The sequence below is a fragment of the Xiphias gladius genome, chromosome 24 (genome assembly GCF_016859285.1).
Source record: "Xiphias gladius isolate SHS-SW01 ecotype Sanya breed wild chromosome 24, ASM1685928v1, whole genome shotgun sequence".
Lineage (NCBI taxonomy): Eukaryota > Metazoa > Chordata > Actinopteri > Istiophoriformes > Xiphiidae > Xiphias > Xiphias gladius.
The window spans coordinates 3082612-3104652 of NC_053423.1; the positions used below are offsets into that span (position 1 = coordinate 3082612).

Here is a 22041-nt window from a genome sequence, read left to right on the forward strand (position 1 = left end):
TTTGCAGGAAAAGGCATGTGTACTTCCTGTTTTGTACTGTAAATACAGTAATTGCAGCAGATCTGTAATGTCTGTCAAAGTAGCATGTAGTTGCCTTTACAGTCTGTAGAAGCTGCTAATGTGTTCAATGTCAGCTGAGCTGTACGCACCCTAAAGGTGATGGTCCTGTTTGTTTACAGACTAGTGACTGATTTGATCTGATTGTGCCACATTTTATAACAAATCTTACCAGTGACACTTGATCTTTGAATGAAGTAATTGCTGTTTTATAGGGTTTTGACATCTGGTCATATCTGAGGTAAGGTTGTGTATATTAACACCATTTTTAGCTGCACCCTTGAGGGTTGTATGAGCAGAACTCTTAAGTCACATGGTGGTCCATATCACAGTTGTTGGGACTAAATGCACTGGACACAGTGAGGATGTTCTGAGTTCAAGAGGATCACACATAAACGCTGCATAGAATATCATTTATTCACAAGAAATTAACCTAGAAGTTGATAAGAAGACTTTTCAGGCAGCAGCAAGTATTTGTGCGTGATAACGTGTTTCACTTCCTCAGACGTGGCAGAACAACATGACCAAGACTTCTGACCCCAAGATCAAGTTCTTTGATGGGGATGATTTCACCTGCGTGACATTCCAGCCAGACCTGGCCAAGTTCAAGATGGAGAAACTGGACAAGGATATTGTAGCGCTTCTTACTCGCAGAGCATATGATGTAGCGGGCTCCTGCAGAGGGGTCAAAGTAACACTGAATGGGAAAAAGTTGCCTGTAAGTGTCAATCTAATTACACACTTTTTTCTCTGCTGTACTGTCCTAGCTTTAAAGTTTGTTTTGAGGTTTAACTAACATTGTAGTTCCAGCTGTCATATTCATGTCAGACATGAATTTGGTAAAGATATTCTAGATGGAGGTTTAAATTTTGATTACAGTTTCATGTCTTTGAGGTATGAGCCATTGTGTCCTAAATGAGCCAGAAATCAGGTTTTTTCCGTACTTCACGACTCTTGATGAGTTGTAGCAAGTTGTATTATGTGGTGCAAACGTGATTCAGACATCCTGTTGTTTTAGCATTTCTCTATGTGAAAATGGCTTTCTACAAATAGTTATCTAGTCATGTTTAGATACACTGGCACTGTGTGGAATGAGGAAGTAACACAGGCATGTAACCACTGGTTGATAGCCATGAGAAAGCAAGCAGTCTACAGTTAAGACATGAGGACAATGTACAGCATTCACCTCTTTTGAACTATATGGAGTGCTTAACAATGCAGATACATTTAAAATGATTACACCTTATTTAAATTATTTACAGTTTTTGTGTCTGTCATAATTAGGCAAGCTAATTTGTAGTAGAAACAAAACTGATAGGAATATACAAGTACATATAAAAAGTAGAATGTGCTGATTTGAGACTTAAACATTTTTATTAAAGAACTGTGACATCACTGTACTGAGTGGGACACTTTACAGTATAGTATATACCGTGCAGTAAATATATAAATGTAGAATAGATAGGCCTGGCCAATTTATCGATTTATCTTTTAAAAAATAAATGTATAGGTTACTGTTCCTGTGTTTTTCCTACCAGTTGAATTGTGACTGCAAATTTGGATATCAGCATTCCTATACTCACTGTATGTGTACCAGGTTTCATGAGAATAGTAAAAAGATCAAAGATTACACTCTTTAACTGTTGTGTTTTGGTCTTTAATCAGTGTTCTAGTCTGGATGTTCATAATAATAGAATTAATTGGTTTCAGAGAATATTCAGACCCCTTCATGTTTTGCATGCTGGATTGTGTTAGACATTTAATTTCAAATGTTCAGGCAGATGGCAGTTCAGACACTTCCCATTCAATCTGATGGAGCTTGAGAGGAACTTCCTGGAAGAATGGGACAAATTGCCCAAATCCAGGTGTGCAAACTGAAGAAGAATCAACGCTGTAAATGTTGTCAAAGGGGGAACACTTTTTCACTTTTTTTCATTATGAGTTATTGAATGTAGATTGATTGGCAAAACTGTCATTTATATGAATTTAAAATTAAATCTACAACACAATAAACTCTGCAAAAGGTGAAGGGAAAAGAATATTTTCTGAAGCCACTATACTATATATGCAGTAGCGGCACTCGGGTATAAACCTCTATCATGTAGGACACGCAGAAACTGATAGGAAGGTATTTACAGTGCATTTAGAAAGTATTGGGACCCCTTTCACTTTTTTTCACATTTTGTTATGCTGCAGCCTTATGCTTAAATCATTTAAATTAATTTTTTCCCCATCATCAATCTACACTAAATACCTGCTACTGTGAGTTCATATCACAAAGTGAGAGGAAATCACTTTGTCATTTCATAATGAATTTTATATTATTTTTTGCAATTTTATTAAAAAGGAAATATCACATTGACATAAGTATTCATACCCTTTACTCAGTACTTAGATGAAGCACCTTTGGCAGTGATTACAGCGTTGAATTTTGTTTGGAATGATGTGACAAGCTTTGCACACCTGGATTTGGGGATTTTCTGCCATTCTTCTCTGCAGATCCTCTCAAGCTCTGTCAGGTTGGATGGGGACCATCAGTAGACTGCCATTAGTTTCAAGTCAGGTCTCTGGCTGGGCCACTCAAGGACATTCACAGAGTTGTCCCTATGTTTTCCCAACATAACAAAATGTGAAAAAAGTAAAGGGGTCTGAATACTTTCTGAAAGCACTTTAATATAAAGCTGCTATTACTAGTGTTGTCATTGTATGTTTTTTTTTCTTCCTTAACATTGATGTGGTCGTAACTAATTACAGGCCTCATAGCAATTTTCATTTTTGATTTTAAATGGTTTTATTTAGTTGAATATTTGTTACCTAATCTAATCTTGTCTAATTTACCGAACCTAACCTGAACCTTTTTTGCCACTGAAGGTTAATGGGTTCCGTAGCTATGTGGATCTGTATGTGAAGGACAAACTGGACGAGACCGGCGTGGCCCTGAAGGTGGTGAATGAAACTGTGAATGATCGTTGGGAGGTTTGCCTCACCATGAGCGAGAAAGGATTCCAACAAATTAGCTTTGTTAACAGCATTGCCACTACCAAGGTATCTAAAAATCAGCAGTGATACTCCATATGTATCCATATGTAAATGATTAGAAGTGGAATAAGTAGACATAGAGGCAGAGAGTAAAAATATGTTTTAACATGAGGATATATATGTTCCAGGGTGGCAGGCACATTGACTATGTGGTGGACCAGATTGTGTCCAAACTTATTGAAGTGGTGAAGAAGAAGAACAAGGCAGGAGTGTCAGTCAAACCCTTCCAGGTGTCTTAACAGATTTGTGCAAAATTTCTAAATCATAGTGATTGTGGTGTTTTCACTGCAACTATGTGTTAAAGTGATTGACCTTCTTCTCATTCATGCCTCAGGTGAAGAACCACATCTGGGTGTTTGTGAATGCTCTGATTGAGAATCCCAGCTTTGACTCCCAGACCAAGGAGAACATGACACTCCAAACCAAAAGCTTTGGGTCCAAGTGCCTCCTGTCAGAAAAGTTTATCAGGGCTGTAAGGATTTTCTTCACTTGCTTTCAACTCCTCACTGTTTTTGTTTTCTCATGTAAAAATAGTTGGGTATCTGTCATGAAAGAATTTTGTCTCTTTGTCACCCACAGGCAACTAACTGTGGGATTGTGGAGAGTATACTCAACTGGGTGAAGTTCAAAGCTCAGACACAGCTGAATAAAAAGTGCTCATCCGTGAAGCACAGTAAGATCAAAGGCATCCCCAAGCTAGACGACGCCAATGATGCTGGTGTGTAAACAGTGGGATTATTTATTAATGTGTAGAACCTTGCATGTCCACCACCAGTGGCAAAGCTGTAGTTGTTGCCTATTAATCTAAATCTTAAATGTTGATGTGCAGTAGTGAGAGTTTTACATAGCACTTTAATGGTTGTGAAGTGTTGCTCATGAGTGAAGTATTTGCATATTATGCATTGTAATTTGATCAGTGCATGGTATAGGCTTAATTAACATGGTCAAATAGGCCATGAATTCTATAATACTGGTCAGAGCCTTTATTTATCTCAACTGGAGACTGAACCAGGCCTGTATTAATAATCTTCAGCATTTTCTAAGTAAAATTTTATCACATTAACAAAACTTTGTTGATTCTGGTTGCTGTTAATGCAAACTGTTTTTCATTTTTAACATGTCATGATACATTCAGGATAATGTGTATTTTTATAACACTAATTCCAACTACATATTCATTTCATACCCACTGCGCAGAAATACTGTTCTCACTCACTGATTCATTTCAGTCATTCTACTTTGCCATTTTTTGGTAAACTATTGTCCGTAGGCCTTTTTCAAGAGAGACATTTTGACATATAACAGTAGGAAAAGCGCAGGTGTTAATAAATTTGGAATTCCATTTAGCTGTTTAAATTTCAGCTACTTTGTACTGTACGTTCTGGCTCTCTGCCACACTGTTATGGCTTACTGGGACACCTGAATAGAAAATTACTTTCTAGTAAGAAAGTTAAGAATGTCTGCTATGAAAGATACATTTTTGAGAATTTACAGTAATTTTGGAAAATAGCCATTCAGTTAGCAGTAACATTTACACAGATCAATAACTCCTTTGAGTTGACATGAAAACTATACAGTGCTACACACTGATAAATTATGAATCTTGTCCATATCCGTGTCCCAGGTGGAAAACACTCTGCTGAATGCACACTAATCCTCACTGAGGGAGACTCAGCCAAGTCTCTGGCTGTGTCTGGACTGGGAGTCATCGGACGTGATCGCTATGGAGTGTTCCCACTGAGAGGAAAGATCCTTAATGTGCGAGAGGCAACACACAAGCAGGTATGAAACTGGATATAGGGGAAATTTCTCCCACAAAAAATCTGTTAAAAACAGTGTTAGCAACTACCTAACTTTCAGATGGTGGACAAATTAACACTACACAACTAAACTTTGAATAACTCAGTCAGGGAATTAACTCAGTCATCAGGGTGTGGATTTTTTAAGGTATTGTTGTCTACCTGGCAGCGAGGGTCTGACAAAAGACGCTATCAATGCATTATGTACTTTTCTTACCATCTGCACCTTTACTTAAAGTCATTTCTTGTTGAGGAGATGGTGAACACTTAGCCTGTGTCAGCTCCTTTGCTGGAGGCATTTGCCCAGGGTTTATAGAGTTGTATGCAAAAATGTGTGCAGCTTGCACAAACAGGGTCTACATGGATGAGACATCAGTAGCAAACTTTACTTGCCACCTCATCACAAAACTCAACATCGGAAGTATACGAAGCAACAACTGGAGAGTCGATTTGTTGATGTGGTGAAGATGAAGTGAAAATTGAACTCTTGATAACAATCAACAAAGGTTTGTTTGGAGAAAAGGAGCAGCAATATTTGATGAAAACAACACCTAGCCAACTGATATGCATGGCTTGCTTTGGGGTTTTGTGGCAGCCAGTGGCACAGGAAACATTACACGTCCAGGAGAGAATGGATTCTACTCAGTAATAGCAAATTCTGGACGGAACTAAAAGAAGGCTGCCTTATACATCACGATGATGATCCAAAGCTCAAAATCTTTAAAATCCATGGAGTACTTCTAGAACAACACAGGACTAAAGCTTTTGGAATGGTACTGACAGTCCACTGACTTCAACATCATTGAAAATCTGTGAATTGATCTTAAACATGCAGTGCATGCAAGACAACCTAAATATATGTCACAGCTTTAAATGGTCAACAAGGATAAGTGGGTGAAATTTCCCAGATCAAGAACAGAAAGACTCTTAGCTGCTACAAAAAGTGTTTGAGTGCTGTAATATCTGCCATAATGAGGGTTACTAAGTGCTAACTTAGTAAGGTGCTCTAACTTTTGTATATGCCAAAATTACTACTTTTTCTAGTTTTTAAATCCATGAAAAAAAAGTAAGTGTTTTAACATTTGACAAAAAGCGTCATGTTTAATGTCTATTTGTTGCTGGTGTTGTATTTACTTCTTTTCACTTTAAAAATGAAAGAAATATGGAAGGGCCTACGGGTGCCCAAACTTTTGCATACAACTGTAGGAGGCAACATTGTTTTGATTTTGCCAAATCAGTGAGCTGAAAGCAGCTCCCCTTTCATATAATACATACCTTTTTTTTAAAATATAAAAATAGTGCTTAATGGAGCTTTATTATGTTCCGGTCGGTCATCTAACATTATCCTTTTTGTCAACAGATCATGGAAAATGCTGAAATTAACAACATCATCAAAATCGTTGGCCTACAATACAAGAAAAGCTATGATGACCCAGAGTCACTGAGAAGCCTGCGCTACGGCAGGATCATGATCATGACTGATCAGGTAACCTGCCTCATGGACATGCTCTCACAACTCCAGTGTAAGTAATAGCCAGTCAGCCTGTTGTATAGTTGTAAATTTTCTTCTCTTGTCCAAGGATCAAGATGGTTCTCATATCAAAGGTCTGCTCATCAACTTCTTCCACCACAACTGGCCCTCCCTACTGAAGCACACATTCCTGGAGGAGTTTATCACACCCATTGTCAAAGTAAGAGAGAGAATCACACTTACTAAACATTACCATTTCAGTACACCTAATAACAAGCATTGCTACAAAATGCAGCTAACTTATTAAACAAAAATGATTCAGTACATCTGTTATGCACTAAACTGTCCACAACGATTGACTGACTGATGAGTCAGTCAGTCGTTCAGATTAAGTGATGAAGTTACATCATTGATCGACCAGCAGAGTGTTTTGTGTTTTCCCCATTGGCCGTTGCTCTTTCAAAATTAATTGGCGCAAACAGTTTCTATTGCGTTTTCAGGGGTAGCATTTACAGGCAGTGTAGCTAACTTAATGCCTTTGTTGCTAGATTTAACGGATTTTCAGACCGCTTTAGTAAGTTTTCTTCACAAAAGCACCTAGTGACAAATCTAGTGACTTTTTGGACAAACCTTAGCTACTTAGAAGAGAGTCGCCAATATTGCCCCAGGAGGGCAAGGTCCAGCTTTCCCTCCACAGGCACACCTCTATGCATTTCATTCAGATGACCGCACAGCAGCTGCATACACGTGAATGAGTGTCTAATTTTCTCTCTGAGTCATCATTTGACAAATAAAAATAGCTGAAATCACAGCACAGCCATTGTCTTTAACTTATGTGTATGGTGATTTTGTCAGACAACTTTGTGGTTATATAATCAGAATTTTAGCAGCACAGGGCAGCAGCTTTGAAATGGCTTGGAAGTGACTGCTGGTTGTAGACTTAATGGGCCACGTTTCAGTAACTATTTCATACTTGTTCCGTTGTCTGACAACAGAAACAGAAAACCATGTAAATGAGAAAAGCTTTATTGGGAATTCGGCTGTATTAAAATACTGTAAATGTGAGCACAGAGACTAAGAGAGAAGCAAACAGATATAGGGCTTAAACTGGCTGAGACTAGGCAAAATGCAAATATGTTATGAGGACGTCATGAATAAGCTAATTAGCGTATTGCATCATCTAGAAAAATTTAACGACTTTTGCATAAAATATAAATATTTGGTTGACAGGATGAAATCACAAACGCACTGTAAATCTGGATCTGAGCTGTGTTAATTTTTTGTCTGCAGGCAACCAAGAACAAGCAGGAACTGGCCTTCTATAGCATTCCAGAGTTTGATGAGTGGAAGAAACAGACAGAGAACTATAAAACATGGCATATAAAGTACTACAAAGGTTTGCTCCTCAAAAGTTTAAATATATAAGTATAAAGTTTGTAAATTACCATTTTTTAAATTCTAATTTCCCTCTGTAGTTGTTTGAAAAAGTATTTGATTAAAAAATTTTAAATTTATGTTCCAGGTTTGGGTACAAGTACAAGCAAAGAGGCAAAGGAATACTTTGCTGACATGGAGAGGCATCGCATCACATTCAGATACAGCGGTGTAGAGGATGATGCTGCCATCACTCTGGTGAGTTTAATGCCACAATTCCATACTGTTGTCTAGGGGAGCGAGACTGAAAAATACTATCCAATATAAAACATAGTTAGACACCACCATTAAATACATTATCAAAAGTTAAAATTTAATAGAACTGAATCAGCTCCTCTCTGACAATATAAGCCTCTTAAAAGTATAGGGTGTTCTATTTTTCTGGCCTTTGAATGTATTTTGCTTTTTCAAGGGGTAAAACTTAAACCATCTTGTTTGTGTATGAAAATATTATTTAATAAATCCTATTCATAAATATGTGTAGGGCTGTATATTGTTTGAAGTTTTTTGATGTATATACTATACCTGGGTCATTCCATACCAACCCTCCTAGGACCTTCCTGTTCACGTCATGGATTTTCTTGAAAAAAATTAATCTGAAAAATCCTATAAAATTCATGTGAACTTCCAATATCCCATAGCTCTACTCCAAATACTTTTTTTAGTTGTGAATTTTTGAAGGTTGGCCTTCGGAGCTAAATTTCATCATTTTCTGCGATTCTTTGTGTGTGTATTCTCAGCCTCACCAATCACTTATTTTTCACTGGATTGGGTTAAAAATTTGTACTGAACATCCAAGAAACTCTAAGCATAATGTGCAACCTGAATAAATATAAATAGTTATTGCTGAATGTTTTACAGTAATCATATTAATAAAAATGTATTAATTTCAAAAAAGAATGTTGAATATCTCCACTAGTTTTCACTTTCTTGAAACCAAATTTTGATACTGTGTAGTATTAATATACTGATCTGTGCCACAGATCTTACTTAATATAGCTTTGGAGCTGAAAACCCCACTTTTTAAGATATTTTGACTGTATGATTTCCCAAGAAGGATTATTTGAATTTCCTTGAAACTTTTTTATGGGAAAGTGCTAATATTCATTGCAGATATATAACAAATTTGAAAATTTTTATAGTGTTCCTTCATCATTACATGATTTTCTGTAAACGAGCATTTCTTACACTGGTAACATAGTGGACAAAGCAAGATAAACATGCAATATTAATTTTTAAAACTTTATTTGAAGCTGAGAAACACAAATGTCATTGTCAGTGTGTGCATATAAAATTTAAAGTTAGAAACATATTCACATGGTATGGCAAAATTATTGTCAGTTATTGGCAAAAAAAAATGGCAAATTAGCAATCGGTGAGGCTTGGAATACATTTACACAGGATTGCAAAAATTATGAAATGCAGCTCTAAGGGCAAAACTACAAAAAGCTGAATTTGATAAGAAAGAGAGAAAGAATTTTCATTTAACAGAAAAATAAAAATTCTCCAATGATAAATGTCTAAACAAGTACTATGTCAAAGTAAGCAAGTAAAGAAGTGTGTTAATGAAAAGAATACTGAGGTTAAAAACCCAGCCCTCAGAATGTAGTAAATGAAGGCCAATCCTCAGCATTATGTTTTGTTTCAGGCCTTCAGTAAGAAGAAGACAGATGACAGGAAGGAGTGGCTGACTAACTTCATGGAAGACAGACGTCAGAGGAGGATGCACGGCCTGCCGGAGGTTTGTGGCTTTGCCAACAGTTGTGTAAGGCAGTGATGAGAGGAAGAAAATTCTGTGTATAAAGATGTTTTGGTTTTGTTGTTTATGCTGCTCCCACTGTGGGAAATCTTTGGACTCAGCTTCACAAACTCTTTGATTAGATGGTATTTCGTAATTTGTGTGGTTTTTCTCAGATATGTTTGAAATGGCAAGACCAATCATTGTAGATTTGTTGACAGTTTGTAAAACTTTCAGTATTCTTATTCTTGTGCAAAAAGTAATGTAAAACCATACTGATGAAACATTTCACCAAAGATTGAAGTAAATGTATTAATTTTTATTTTAATCGATTTTCAGCAATACCTATATGGAACTCAGGCCAGACACCTCTCCTACAATGACTTTATCAACAAAGAGCTGATTTTGTTCTCCAACTCTGATAATGAGAGATCCATCCCATCTTTGGTTGATGGTTTGTATACACACTACATCTATGTGAAATACTTTATGGTTTTCCCTTTTCCTAAAGCCATGGTGAAAGAATCAATCACAGCCTTCTTTTTTAAAATAAAAAAAAATAGAGTTAGAACCATCACTGTCTGTTCTAACTTTACGTAAGGGGTGATGTGTACAGTACAGATTGCCTTCATTTATTCCTCCTGACTCAGCCTCCCTCTGATGGGATGTGTGTGTTTCCAGGCTTGAAGCCAGGTCAGAGGAAGGTGCTGTTCACCTGCTTGAAGAGGAATGACAAGAGGGAAGTGAAGGTAGCACAGCTGGCCGGTTCAGTGGCAGAGATGTCTGCCTACCATCACGGAGAGGTACACCTAACTCAGTGTCTTCCAGACGTGACATATTTTATTGAGAGTCATTATAACAGTGGGGAAGATGAGTCATTAGCAGGCTAACTTGAGATTCCTATCCAATGTTCCATCCAGTGTAAAGTAATGAATCTTGAAATGAATTAACTTTTCTATTATTTTCTTTGCCTATCACATGTGCTTTGTGACAGGCTTTCATACTGACAACAATGTTAGCTGTATAAAAGGTAGTTTGGAGTTGGTATATAAATATCAAAATGGGAGTGTGTATTTATTAGTCATTTTAAGTCTTCAAACTAATCAGGCAGTCAGAACAAATGACTGAATCTTAAGGTTTTTTACATTACCTAGTTTTGTTTGCTAGCCTGCAGAAGTATTGCAGTGATTCTGTATTCTCTTCAATATTAATGATCACCCAATTTTCATTTGTTCATGTAGCAAGCTCTCATGATGACCATAGTGAACTTGGCCCAGAACTTTGTGGGCAGTAACAACGTGAACATCCTGCAGCCTCTTGGTCAGTTTGGTACTCGCATCAATGGAGGCAAAGATGCTGCCAGCCCTCGTTATATTTTTACCATGCTCAGGTAAAGCAATGATGAACATAAAAGTTGGATTCTTTTATTTATGAGAAGTTCAAGTTATACTATGAATTTTAGCTTAGCTTACACAGCGATTGAATAGAGCCAATCTGAGAGACTTTCTTTCTCAGTAGAGTTTCAGTATTGAATGAATGTTCCACACTTTGCTTATCTGAAGAAATTAGACGAATGGAAACCTCAGCATTGGAGATGTAATTGTGTTGTGTAATTTCCCACAGTCCTCTTGCCAAGCTGTTGTTCCCAGCGGTGGATTCCAACCTGCTCAAATTCCTCTACGATGACAATCAAAAGGTGGAGCCTGAGTGGTACATTCCCATCATTCCAATGGTGCTGGTGAACGGTGCTGAGGGCATCGGGACAGGCTGGGCGTGTAAGATCCCCAACTATGACCCCCGAGAGATTGTCAACAACATCAACCGCATGCTCAACCACCAGGATCCCCTGCCAATGGTAAACAGTCTGAGAGCTTAAAGCATTAACAAGTTTACTTGTTTAACCAGTTCACTTGTTTACACTGCAAGCAACTTGGTTGATGGGTCTGTGTTTTCTGATTGGCACTGGGTAGGCGTAGGCAATATGGTGATGTATTTACCCTGACACAATCGAGATTTGTCTGTTATCAGTGTTTTTGGCCATACATTTAATACTAACGTAGTTTGTCTTTTTTGTATCTGAAAAGATTTTATCATTACTACCCACCCCTAACATGCATACTTTGAGAGACAATGGAAGTATTAAATAGTTTCTTAAATTCACCAATGGACAGGAAATTGTTGTCTGAATTCAGCGCGCCATCCTAAGAAGGAAAACTCCCAAGACACTGAGCAGTATTAGACATTCTTCAGTATCTTATCCCAAAGGCTGACTGAGTTTCTACTTAGGAACAAGTACATTTTCGCCTCCATGCAGAAGGGTGGGGTCCTAAATGTAGCCAGCAGTTCGGAACCCCCAGCTCATGAAGAAGGCCCGAGAAGGTAAAGGTGACCTGGTGGTGCTTTAGCTTAACTAAACCAATGCCTATAGTTTCATCCCCCACAAGCTGGTGGAAGAAGCTCTAGATCTGCAAAATGTCCCAAGCAGTTTGAGGGACCTTGTACTCGATTATTACAACAACTTCCATCTGAGAGTTGCCACTGGAGAGATTATATCAGAGTGGCATTGCCTGGAGAAAGGCACCATAATAGGCTGTACCATATCTGTTACTTAACTGACTTCTTCATGAACCATTCAAATGGTTTTTTTCTCCCGTTTTGAAATAACAACCCCAGAGTCTAACAGGCAGGAATTGAGGTGAGAATGGGGAGGAAGTGGAGAACAGATGAAGGTACAGGTAATAAAAAACTTTATATTAGGATAAAGACACGTGTTTAAGTAACATAACATGAATATGAACCCCTCCAGTAAGTTCAAAAAGACAGTCAGTCAGTAAAAAAATTAGCCAACACTAGAGGCTGATTACAGCCATCAGAAGTATGTATGAAGTATGAAGTCACCTCAGGCTTTAGATCATTGGGCCAAGCAACTAATACAGTGAATCTGAATTGTTTAATCCTGCACTTTTTCAAAGCTGTAAAGAATTTTGAGCCTGAATGAAATTTCTCCTAACTATGCTTTTTCCTAAAATTAAATTACATTGTTGTGGAAACAGAATATAAGAAACTTTTTGACAGCCATGACAAATTTCCTTGGCTGACAAGCCTTTTGGCAGCACACAGATCAGCTGTGCTTCCCTGATTGCTCATGGATTTCCATGGCTTGTTGCTTGAAGTGTGGATACAGGCAGGGGACTAAATTCCTGCATCATAATTTGAAGCATTTGTTAAAATTTAAAATTAAAACATTCTCTCAGTTTTTGTCCCTGTGTAATGTTTGTTCCCATTCAGCTTCCCAGCTACAAAAACTTCAAAGGGGTGATCCATGAACTGGGTCAGAACCAGTACCTGGTCAGTGGAGAGGTGTCAGTGATAGACAAAAACACCATTGAGATCACAGAGCTTCCTGTCAGGACATGGACACAGGTACACTTCAGCTCCTTTTCTTTTGCCTCTTTTAATGTATTATATTGCTGTTTTTTCAAATAAGATTTAATTTAACTGGGGCCACAGGATGAACTGAAATATTTTATGATAGTAAAAGAAAGAATAAAAATAAGATGTGTGGTTTTATGCATTTTTACTGCAGTATTTGTAATACTGTGAATAACTGTGTTTCTTTCATCTTGTGTGCAGGCCTATAAGGAATCTGTGCTGGAACCCATGCTGCAGGGCAGTGACAAAACACCAGCTCTCATCAATGATTACAAGGAATACCACACAGATACCACAGTCAAGTTTGTGGTCCGCATGTCTGAGGAGAAACTGGCCCAGGCTGAGGCAGCTGGCCTCCATAAAGTCTTCAAGCTGCAGTCCAGTCTCACCTGCAACTCCATGGTAAACTGCTCAACCTAAAGTGACAGATAAATAATTTCAAGTGTTTTTTTTTTCTCCTTTTAAACTACTTTATCTCTCAGGTTCTGTTTGACCACATGGGTTGTCTGAAGAGGTACGATTCAGTCCAAGACATCCTCAGGGAGTTCTTTGAGCTCCGCCTGCACTACTGCAAACTGAGGAAGGATTGGTTACTGGGCAGCCTGGGAGCGGAGGCCGCAAAACTGTCCAACCAGGCTCGCTTTGTGCTGGAGAAGATTGAAGGAAAAATTTCAATTGGTAAGAATGCTGAAAATACAGCAAAATAGTTAGTATCAGCCTCTTATGGAACATTAAGTGTTTGTTTTAACCCATATTTTTTTATCTTAACAGAGAACAAATCAAAGCGTGAACTGATCCGCATGCTGGTCCAGAAAGGCTATGAATCTGATCCAGTTGTGGGCTGGGCCAAAGCTCAGGAAAAGGTACTATTTCAATACCTTGGACATACTGTATGTTTACACACACAAATTTGCACAGTAACAACAAGACTTACAAAAGTAAAAATTTACTAGGGCAACAATAGGTCGTAAAAATACTTACTGTATATATTGCAATGAAAAAGATCAGGCTTTATAATAACCTTTGTAATAATGTTTAATAAACACAAGAGGGAGATACTGTTGCATCACTCAAAAGGCTTTACCAGCATATCAGTAAATACACATTAATCATGGCAGAAGGTGGAGAAAGCAGCATGAGTTTCTGTTCTATAATGTTTCTTTTTTTTCTCTGTCAGGCTCAGGAAGAAGATTACCGTGATGGAAATGAGAGTGACAGCTCGGTGGACTCTGGCTCCTCTTCAGGGCCAAATTTCAACTACATCCTCAACATGCCTCTGTGGTGCCTGACTAAAGAGAAGGTGGAGGAGCTGCTTAAACAGAGGGACCAAAAGGTATGATCAGTATTTATTGTTTTACAGTTCTTTTGATCAAATAACTTTTGTTTTCGTTTTATCTCAATAGACACCCACACCCTAGACAATTGATGATTATTGTAGCGATTTGTATTTACTTATTTATTAGGGGTTTCCAAATTTGGAATCAGTCCCCAGCTCCAACAGTGTTAATGCCTCATTCAACTCAGTTTGATCCAGGACCACAGTTCAGATTTCATTTATGAAAAGGTTCAGTAGATATGTGTTGATTAACAAAATGAATGTGTGATCCTTTGCAGAAAGGAGAACTGAATGATCTCCAGAGAAAATCCCCAGAGGATCTATGGAAGGAGGACTTGGCAGTCTTCATTGAGGAACTGGATGTAAGTCTTGTGTTTTAGCCATTTACTGGTGTCTCAGCAAGCACCACCTAAACTTCCACTCAGCCATTGAAGTTGACAGTTGATACTTTACTTTAGGGGTTGATGTGCTTTCAGTTAGATTTAGCAAGTTGCCGTGAAGTTGTTAAAGCCAGATTTCTAATTATAAAAACTTGTTGAAAGTCAGTATAATATACATTTTCACAGAAAATAGTACATCAGTACAACAATAAAATCATGTCATACTCTACACTCTGCAACTCTGATTTTATTCTTCCTTAACAGAATTACCGTTACCATTCTCTAATTGTTAACAGTTACTTCTTATTTACCTTTTCTTTTTTTTCTTTTTTTGGATCAATTTTAAAGGTATGGTTCAAAATATCGGGAAATTTGCCCTCACATGCTTTTTCTGACAGAGCATTAGATGTGATAATATCAGTAGCATGCTCATATCTATCCTTTAAATATGCCAGGAGGCATTCAGCCTGATTTAGCATAAAGAATGGAAACCGCTAATCAGGCTCTGTTCAAAGGTACCAAAATCTGCCTATCAGAACCTCCAAAGCTCGCTAATGAACTAATTTGTACAAAAACCAAGGTGTAAAAACGACTCAAAAATATACAGTATGTTAAATAGGGAGTTTTAGAGGTGGTGGCAGATGAATTTTGTTACTGTTGGATAGAGCCAGGCTAGCTATTTCCCATTTCAACTCTTGGTTCAAAGCTAAAATGACCAGCTAGTGGCTGTAGCCTCATATTTAACTGACAGACATGAGACTGATATCAATCTGCTCATTCAGCTCTCCACCAGAAGAAAATAATTGTACTCCCCAAAATGTAAAACTATTCCTTTTAACTACTTACAATGAAACACATTACTTACTAGGGATGGGAAGCAATAAGATTTTATTGATACTCATTATCAATTCTGCTTATCTGTCCGATTCTTTTTTGATTCCCTTAATGATTCCTGATCAATTCTCTGTGTGGGGAAAAAAAAGTAGGCCTACATAGGTTTTCAGCATCAACACAACTGTTTTATTCTCTTAGCCTAACAGTGCTCAGAAAAAAAAAGTAGATACTATTGAAACACATTAGTGAATGAAAACAGTATTTCTGTTTAAAAAAAAAAAAAAAAAAAAAGAAAGAAAGAAAGAAACTCAGAGCCGTGGAGTACGCTATGACTCTTGTACTAATGGAATTTTTTGTTGTGGAAATGTACATTATACTCACTTAACCATTAGAGCGTTTTGAGTGCAGGTTATTCCACCTCTCTTTTTTACCTGACATTTTTATTAGTTTGTGCTGGCCATTCAGTCATTATTCCTATACTGGCTTTTATTTCATAATGTACTGTATGCTTCACGCTTAAAGTAATGAGAATTGCTGTGTGCTGTCTGTCAGCGTGTGGAGGCACAGGAGCGAGACGAGCAGAGTTCAGGAAGGGCCATCAAACTGGTGAAGGGTAAAGTGGGCAAACCCAAAGTGAAGAAGATGAACCTGGAGGAGACCATGCCCTCACCATATGGCCGCAGGGTGGAGCCACCAACTCAGCCGATCAAATCTGATGCTGCCAAGAAACTGACCAAAAAGAAGAAGGTAACAACTGCAAAGTAATTCTGAAATGAAAAGAGTGATATCAGGATATCAGGGTTGTTAAAAGTTGTGTTTTTCTCTCAGGGTGACGCAGATCCAGCGGTGAAGCTGGAGTTTGATGATGAGGGTTTGGGTGGAGAGGGAGGAACAGGAGAAAATTCTGTAGCCAAACCAAAGGCTCCACGTGTCAAGAAAGAGAAGAAAGAGCCTGGTGAGCACTTTGTTCTAAACTAAAGGCTTCAGCTATTTCATCTAACATGCTGAAATTATTACCTTTTTTTTCTTTTACTTGATTTAGCAATTGCTGTTTCCATCAAAATGTCTTCAATTAAAAAGGCCAAATGGGAAAATGTTGAATATTTCTGAGTTGCAAACTATTTGAGGTGAAACTTTTTTAAGGTTGAGTCGGACTGTTTGTCAGTCAATACGTTAGGTGGTAAGAAGTTATGGGACTGGATTTAAAAGCAGATGAATGATTTCTTAGCGCAGACAGATATTTGTCAACCACAACTTTCCACATATGATACAGTATTGACTCTCGTATGTGTACTGTGTTTTGCTCTGGTTTGAACATAGCTAGTACCCCAGGCTTCTTTGATGCTTTGCAGTGCGGTGAGAAAACTCTAATCCATTATTCAACAAGGAGCTCTTCGGTCCCAAGTGATAATACTGACCGTTAACAAACAGTCTGGTACTCTTGTGTACTATGTTTCAGGAGCTCCTAGAGTGAGAAAACCTCCAGGGCCCAAAGGTACCCCTGCTAAGAAGGTGAAGAAGAGAAACCCCTGGTCTGATGATGAGACCAACTCAGACAGTGACCTGGAGAACAGTGAGCCTCTCATCCCCAGAGAGACCAAGTCCCAGAGGGCATCAGGTACGATTGGGCCCTCAGTTGGGCTAAATATCGTTAAACTTATTGTAGAACTACAACAATTAGTCGATTAATTGGTTAGTTGATCGACATAACATTAATTGGCTACTATTTTGATTATCGAATACATTTTTTTAAGGCAAAAATGACAAAACACTCTCTAGTCTCAGCCTCGTAAATATGAGAATTTGATGCTGTTCTTTGTCATATACAAAAAGTAAACGGAATATCTTTGGGTTTTGTGCTGTTGGTTGGAGAAAACAGTTTACCAGAAAACATAACCTTTGACTCTGGGAAATTGCTATGGGAATTTTCGGATGTTATACAGACCAATTAATCGAGAAAATAATTTGCAGAGTTATCGATAATGGAAATAATTTTAGCCATAATTTAATATGAATATCATTACTAGCGCCAGTAAATACTGGTGATAGTCTATATGTTTCTTTTTGCCAACTAATCTCCTACAAAGACCCAAACCAGCAATGACTGCATTCCAATAACAAGTACTGTGTGTGCATCAAAGCCTTATATATCTTATTCCTCTGTGCAATACAGTAGAGCTCCATTGTTGTTCAAAAACTATTAAAAACACATCAATGAGCATATGTTCCTTCATTACCATGAACACACACTGAAGTTTATTTTGACTGGGTCCTACATTCACCGTCACTAGAGCACCGCTGAAAACAGTCCCAACAAAAGCAGTATGTCCTCCTATTTGCATAATGTTTGCTAAAAGCTACAGTGACTAGATGTTTTTGTGAATTACTGAGCTTTTTTAAAAATGAAACTATACATTTGGAGTTGTTTTTAAAGATTTAACCACTGGGCTTGGAATTGAGAGCCACAGACGGATAGGGAAGTCGGAAAGTATTGAGAGACAGACTAACACAATATTAGTCTTTCATGCGATCTTTTTTATTTTTTATTTATTTATTTTTTTATTACAACACGAAAGATATAGAATAACTTCAGCGTTGTCAAGTAAAATACCCTACCAAAAGTTTTTAGAAGTTTCTCATTTTCTTATCATGGACAGTTCATTTTGACAAGTATAAATATAGTTTATACTAGAGATGAGTGTCAGTGACCGATATCGCTTTCAACGTACAAATGGTATGTGAGTGTTTTATGATGAAATGCCACAGACTGAATACATTCACTGTGCTAACAGAATTTTCAAAGAATTTGAATAAATTAAAGTAATATTTATTCATCAGTCATTTGAGACTGAAATGTTCCTGTTTTTAGCAGCCGTTAAAGCCTCCATTATGTATTTTTCAGCATTTGTTTCTGTAATTATGTGTAATTTCTTTGATATGACCCAGAGTCAGCATCAGGTAGCTGATTAGGGTGTAGCATTTCATTGCATTCCACAGTAAGATCCTTCACTTCAAACCGCCTGGGACCAAAAAAAACTCGGCCAGCTCAGTCTGGGTCACCTAAGGCTTATTATCCTCTGTCAGCTTCAAGTGTTTGAGAGTGTAGTCTGATGCAACCCAGCTGAGACAGGAATAATGATTGTACAAGGCATCAGAATCCATAGCGACGATAATGTGGTTTGACACAGACTCTGCTCTTGTCTTTCAGCTTCCAAGCCAAAATACACGTTTGACTTCTCGGAAGAGGAGGAGGAGGAGGAGGCAGAGGAAGAGGAGAATGGAGAGGATGATGTGCCTTCTTCTCCAGTTAGGTCGTTCAAAGATGACTTTGCTTCATCTGACACCAAGGACCGCTACAACGACCATAATGAGGATGACGACGATGATGACGACAATGAAGACTCGTACTCTCCTCCCAAACAAAAGACCATGTAAGAGTACAACCACAGTTCAGGGGCTCATTGGAAAATGAAAAAAAAACCCTCATATTATTGAAAACTATAATATGTTGTGTGTGCTTCTTTGAAGGTCTGCACCTGTATCTAAAAAGAAAGAGACAACCAGCATCTTCTCGTCCAAGTCAGCCTTCTCTGAAAAAAGTAATGACAGTGGTGAGTACAAGCTCTGTGTCACATCAACCTACTGTGGAACCTGGAGAGTTTTTTCCCTTTACAGTGTTTAATTACCATCTACAATGCATTAATAAACTAATATTCAGCTTATTGTGGCTTTAATGATGAATTAATGAAAATGTCAAAATGGTATCGCAAATTTAAAAAGGCTTCAATTTTACTTTTGGGTTGTTTGCCTGCCTTTCCTATTCCATCATAATTCATTTGTTTTCTGCTTTTACATTTAGTTTAACTTCATGTTTAATTTAATTTAAAGATGGCTACTTTTGATTTAAAGACTTGTAAGCAGTGTGCCACCTTAAAGTTAAAGGTGCCCTGTGGAGTTTTCCTTTAAATTAAAGTTTAAGAGTGTATGTGTCTCTCTAACAAACGTGTTGAATACATTTGCAAAGATAAAAGTTGGCTTTTGTTTGTGTTGTAGATGGGTCCAAGTCTGACAGTGATGAGGACAACGGCCCAGCATTCTCCACTTACTCCAGCAGCTCTGCATTTGACAAATTGCCAGCAAAGAAAGGTAATATTTAAGTATGTCCAGCAGAGGGAGCTCTAATGCCGCATCACAGCTGCCATATAGCCTCAGAGGGGAGAGGGGATGTTTTTCTAAAGGGATTACTGACTTGTTCATGAATTCAATAATGCTAGAAGTGGAACTCAGCAAGTAAAATATGCATTTTATAAGTACATTGTGGCTGTAACTCATCAAAGAATGATATTAACAGAAATCCCAAAATGGAGGTGGTAAAATGCTTCTAAAATGATTTACCGTGGTAGATAATTCACCGTGTAGGTGCTTTAAGTTAAACTGTAAGAAGTATTTAATGATGAGGTTTTTATTTTTGTTTTACAGCAGTTAAGAAGCCCTCTGATGCAGCTCCCAAACCTAAGAAGCCACCAGCACCAAAAGCCAAGAAACCAGATAAATCCATCTGGGACTCTGACTCTGACACTGGGTCCAAGAAGCCTGCACCAGCTCTTAAAGGTACACCACAGATTTAAGGTTATTAGAGAAAATAAATATCATACCTGTAATGGTGAGTTTTTGGTCAATTTTTGTCCTGATTAACTTTGTGCAGGTAAAGGCCGGGGGAGGAAGAGGAAGGGCTCTGGCTCTGAAGACGAGTACAGTCCAATGAAGAAAATGGCAAAACCTGCCGGCAGGGTGAGTATCTTCCTGTGTTTATGAACGGTGTAGCGGTATGAGATATAAAAGTAGGCTGCTACTCTGAACATTGGGTTTAACAGAGACCCCCCTCTGCTACTTTTTGTTATGCACTTTGTGGCCTATATATTTTACCCCATTCAGCCAAAATATGAAAACCAGTAACTGGTTTTCATATTGTGGTTGAATGGTGTATAACCAAGATTAACAATCTTATCAAATATTCAATGGCAGCTTTGGGTACTTTACATTTTATGATACTCCTTTTTTCAGATGCGTTTTGGCCTGAAATGCAGAGGTGGAATGTACTTGATTATCCTAAATTTATGCTCCTTTATGTTTCTACTCCACTACAGTTTTATATGAAATATTGTACTTTTTACTCCACTACATTCATTTAACAGCTGTAGTTACTAGTTAATTGTCAGATTAAGATTTAACATAAAAAACGTGATCAGCAGTATATCATAAGATTAAACTACCCAACAGTATATAGAAATGGTTAAATCCAACTCTACTGTAACCACCTACAACAGAAAAATGCTATTTACAAATTAGTGCATCAGTAATAATAATCTAATAATATAATACATGATAGTTGTAACACTCACACAGATCATTTTTCTGAATTATGAGTATTTTTTACTTTTGATACTTAAAGTGTTTTTTATGTTGATAATTGTTGTGTACTTTTACTAAAAGGAAGAGTAATCTCTTATGGAAAAAGACTTTTAATATTTGAACTCAACAGCAAAACAATTAACATTTCAAATTATGCATCAAGCCAAATACAGTTTGAATGGAACAAATGAAGATGTGATTGAAGTGTAGACTTTGAGCTTTAATTCAAATGGTTTCATGAAAATATTACATTAACTGTAACTCAGTCCACTTTGTTTGTTTCCCATTGATAGAGCCAGGGCTGTTTAAGTAAGGTTTTCAATGCAGGACCTGATTTTTTAAGAAAAGTGTATTTTTATATTTCAATATTGTTTTGTTTTACTTAAATAAAGGTTCTGAATACTTCATTCACCAATGTAAAAAAAAAACTGAGGTTCAAGACACAGCCTTGATTATCTTACACAAAACCCTGTGTAGTACAGCTTCAATGCAGTAACAATCTGAATGGTAACTATAACAAAGTATTTTATCATTCTCCTTTGCAGAAGCCTCAGAAACCACCATCTGATGACGAGGATGATGACAGCAACGGCCTGAGTTCAATGAACGCTCTGTCCCGTGACCGGCCAGGCCGGGCCAAGAAGGAGGTGAAGTACTTCCACGAGTCAGACAATGAGGAAGACGATGACGACAACATGTTCGATTAAAGCAAACCGGTCATGTTCAAACACACTCTGCTTGTATGGAAGTAAACCTTCTCTTTCTGTGTTCCCACAGACTTTTGTACATTTCCTGTTTCATTTTATTTTCATTAATGGTGATGTTCAATGATTTTTAATGTGTAGGTGTTTTACACTTTTTATTATACATATACAGGTTTCTTTTTTTATGCCCATTGAAATGTTCTGTATTTGTCCGAAGTGGCTTTTAGATGTTTAGAATGCTGTGCTTTAGCACATTTTAATTGTTAAAATACTACGTAACTTTTTGAACATGAAGTTGAAAGTAAACAATGAAATGTCCATGGTTTTACTGGCCTGATTCTTTCATGACTGAGCAATAAAACAACTCACTTTCATACTAATACTTTAATAAATGCTGTGAGGCTG

The 22041-nt window shown here is 37.6% G+C and overlaps 1 protein-coding gene across 3 annotated transcripts in view; it reads left to right on the forward strand.

Moving 5' to 3' along the window:
- Nucleotides 1-22041, forward strand: part of top2b (DNA topoisomerase II beta) — a 32730-nt gene extending 10689 nt beyond the window's left edge. For 2 of the 3 annotated variants that reach the window (XM_040120931.1, XM_040120932.1), the window contains 30 exons: nt 563-775; nt 2929-3102; nt 3225-3326; nt 3431-3568; nt 3676-3814; nt 4721-4878; nt 6256-6381; nt 6476-6586; nt 7657-7762; nt 7889-7998; nt 9449-9541; nt 9878-9992; nt 10220-10341; nt 10780-10928; nt 11162-11393; nt 12827-12961; nt 13172-13372; nt 13453-13648; nt 13742-13833; nt 14148-14303; nt 14585-14668; nt 16073-16267; nt 16349-16475; nt 16980-17138; nt 18729-18951; nt 19049-19131; nt 19574-19666; nt 20000-20131; nt 20226-20311; nt 21478-22041. In XM_040120931.1, coding sequence (XP_039976865.1) covers nt 563-775; nt 2929-3102; nt 3225-3326; nt 3431-3568; nt 3676-3814; nt 4721-4878; nt 6256-6381; nt 6476-6586; nt 7657-7762; nt 7889-7998; nt 9449-9541; nt 9878-9992; nt 10220-10341; nt 10780-10928; nt 11162-11393; nt 12827-12961; nt 13172-13372; nt 13453-13648; nt 13742-13833; nt 14148-14303; nt 14585-14668; nt 16073-16267; nt 16349-16475; nt 16980-17138; nt 18729-18951; nt 19049-19131; nt 19574-19666; nt 20000-20131; nt 20226-20311; nt 21478-21639 — 4212 coding nt within the window. In that variant the 3' untranslated portion in view covers nt 21640-22041. Of the gene's footprint in view, nt 1-272; nt 299-562; nt 776-2928; nt 3103-3224; nt 3327-3430; nt 3569-3675; nt 3815-4720; nt 4879-6255; nt 6382-6475; nt 6587-7656; nt 7763-7888; nt 7999-9448; nt 9542-9877; nt 9993-10219; nt 10342-10779; nt 10929-11161; nt 11394-12826; nt 12962-13171; nt 13373-13452; nt 13649-13741; nt 13834-14147; nt 14304-14584; nt 14669-16072; nt 16268-16348; nt 16476-16979; nt 17139-18728; nt 18952-19048; nt 19132-19573; nt 19667-19999; nt 20132-20225; nt 20312-21477 lie in introns of all 3 variants that reach the window. The other variant, XM_040120933.1, reaches the window with a different exon arrangement.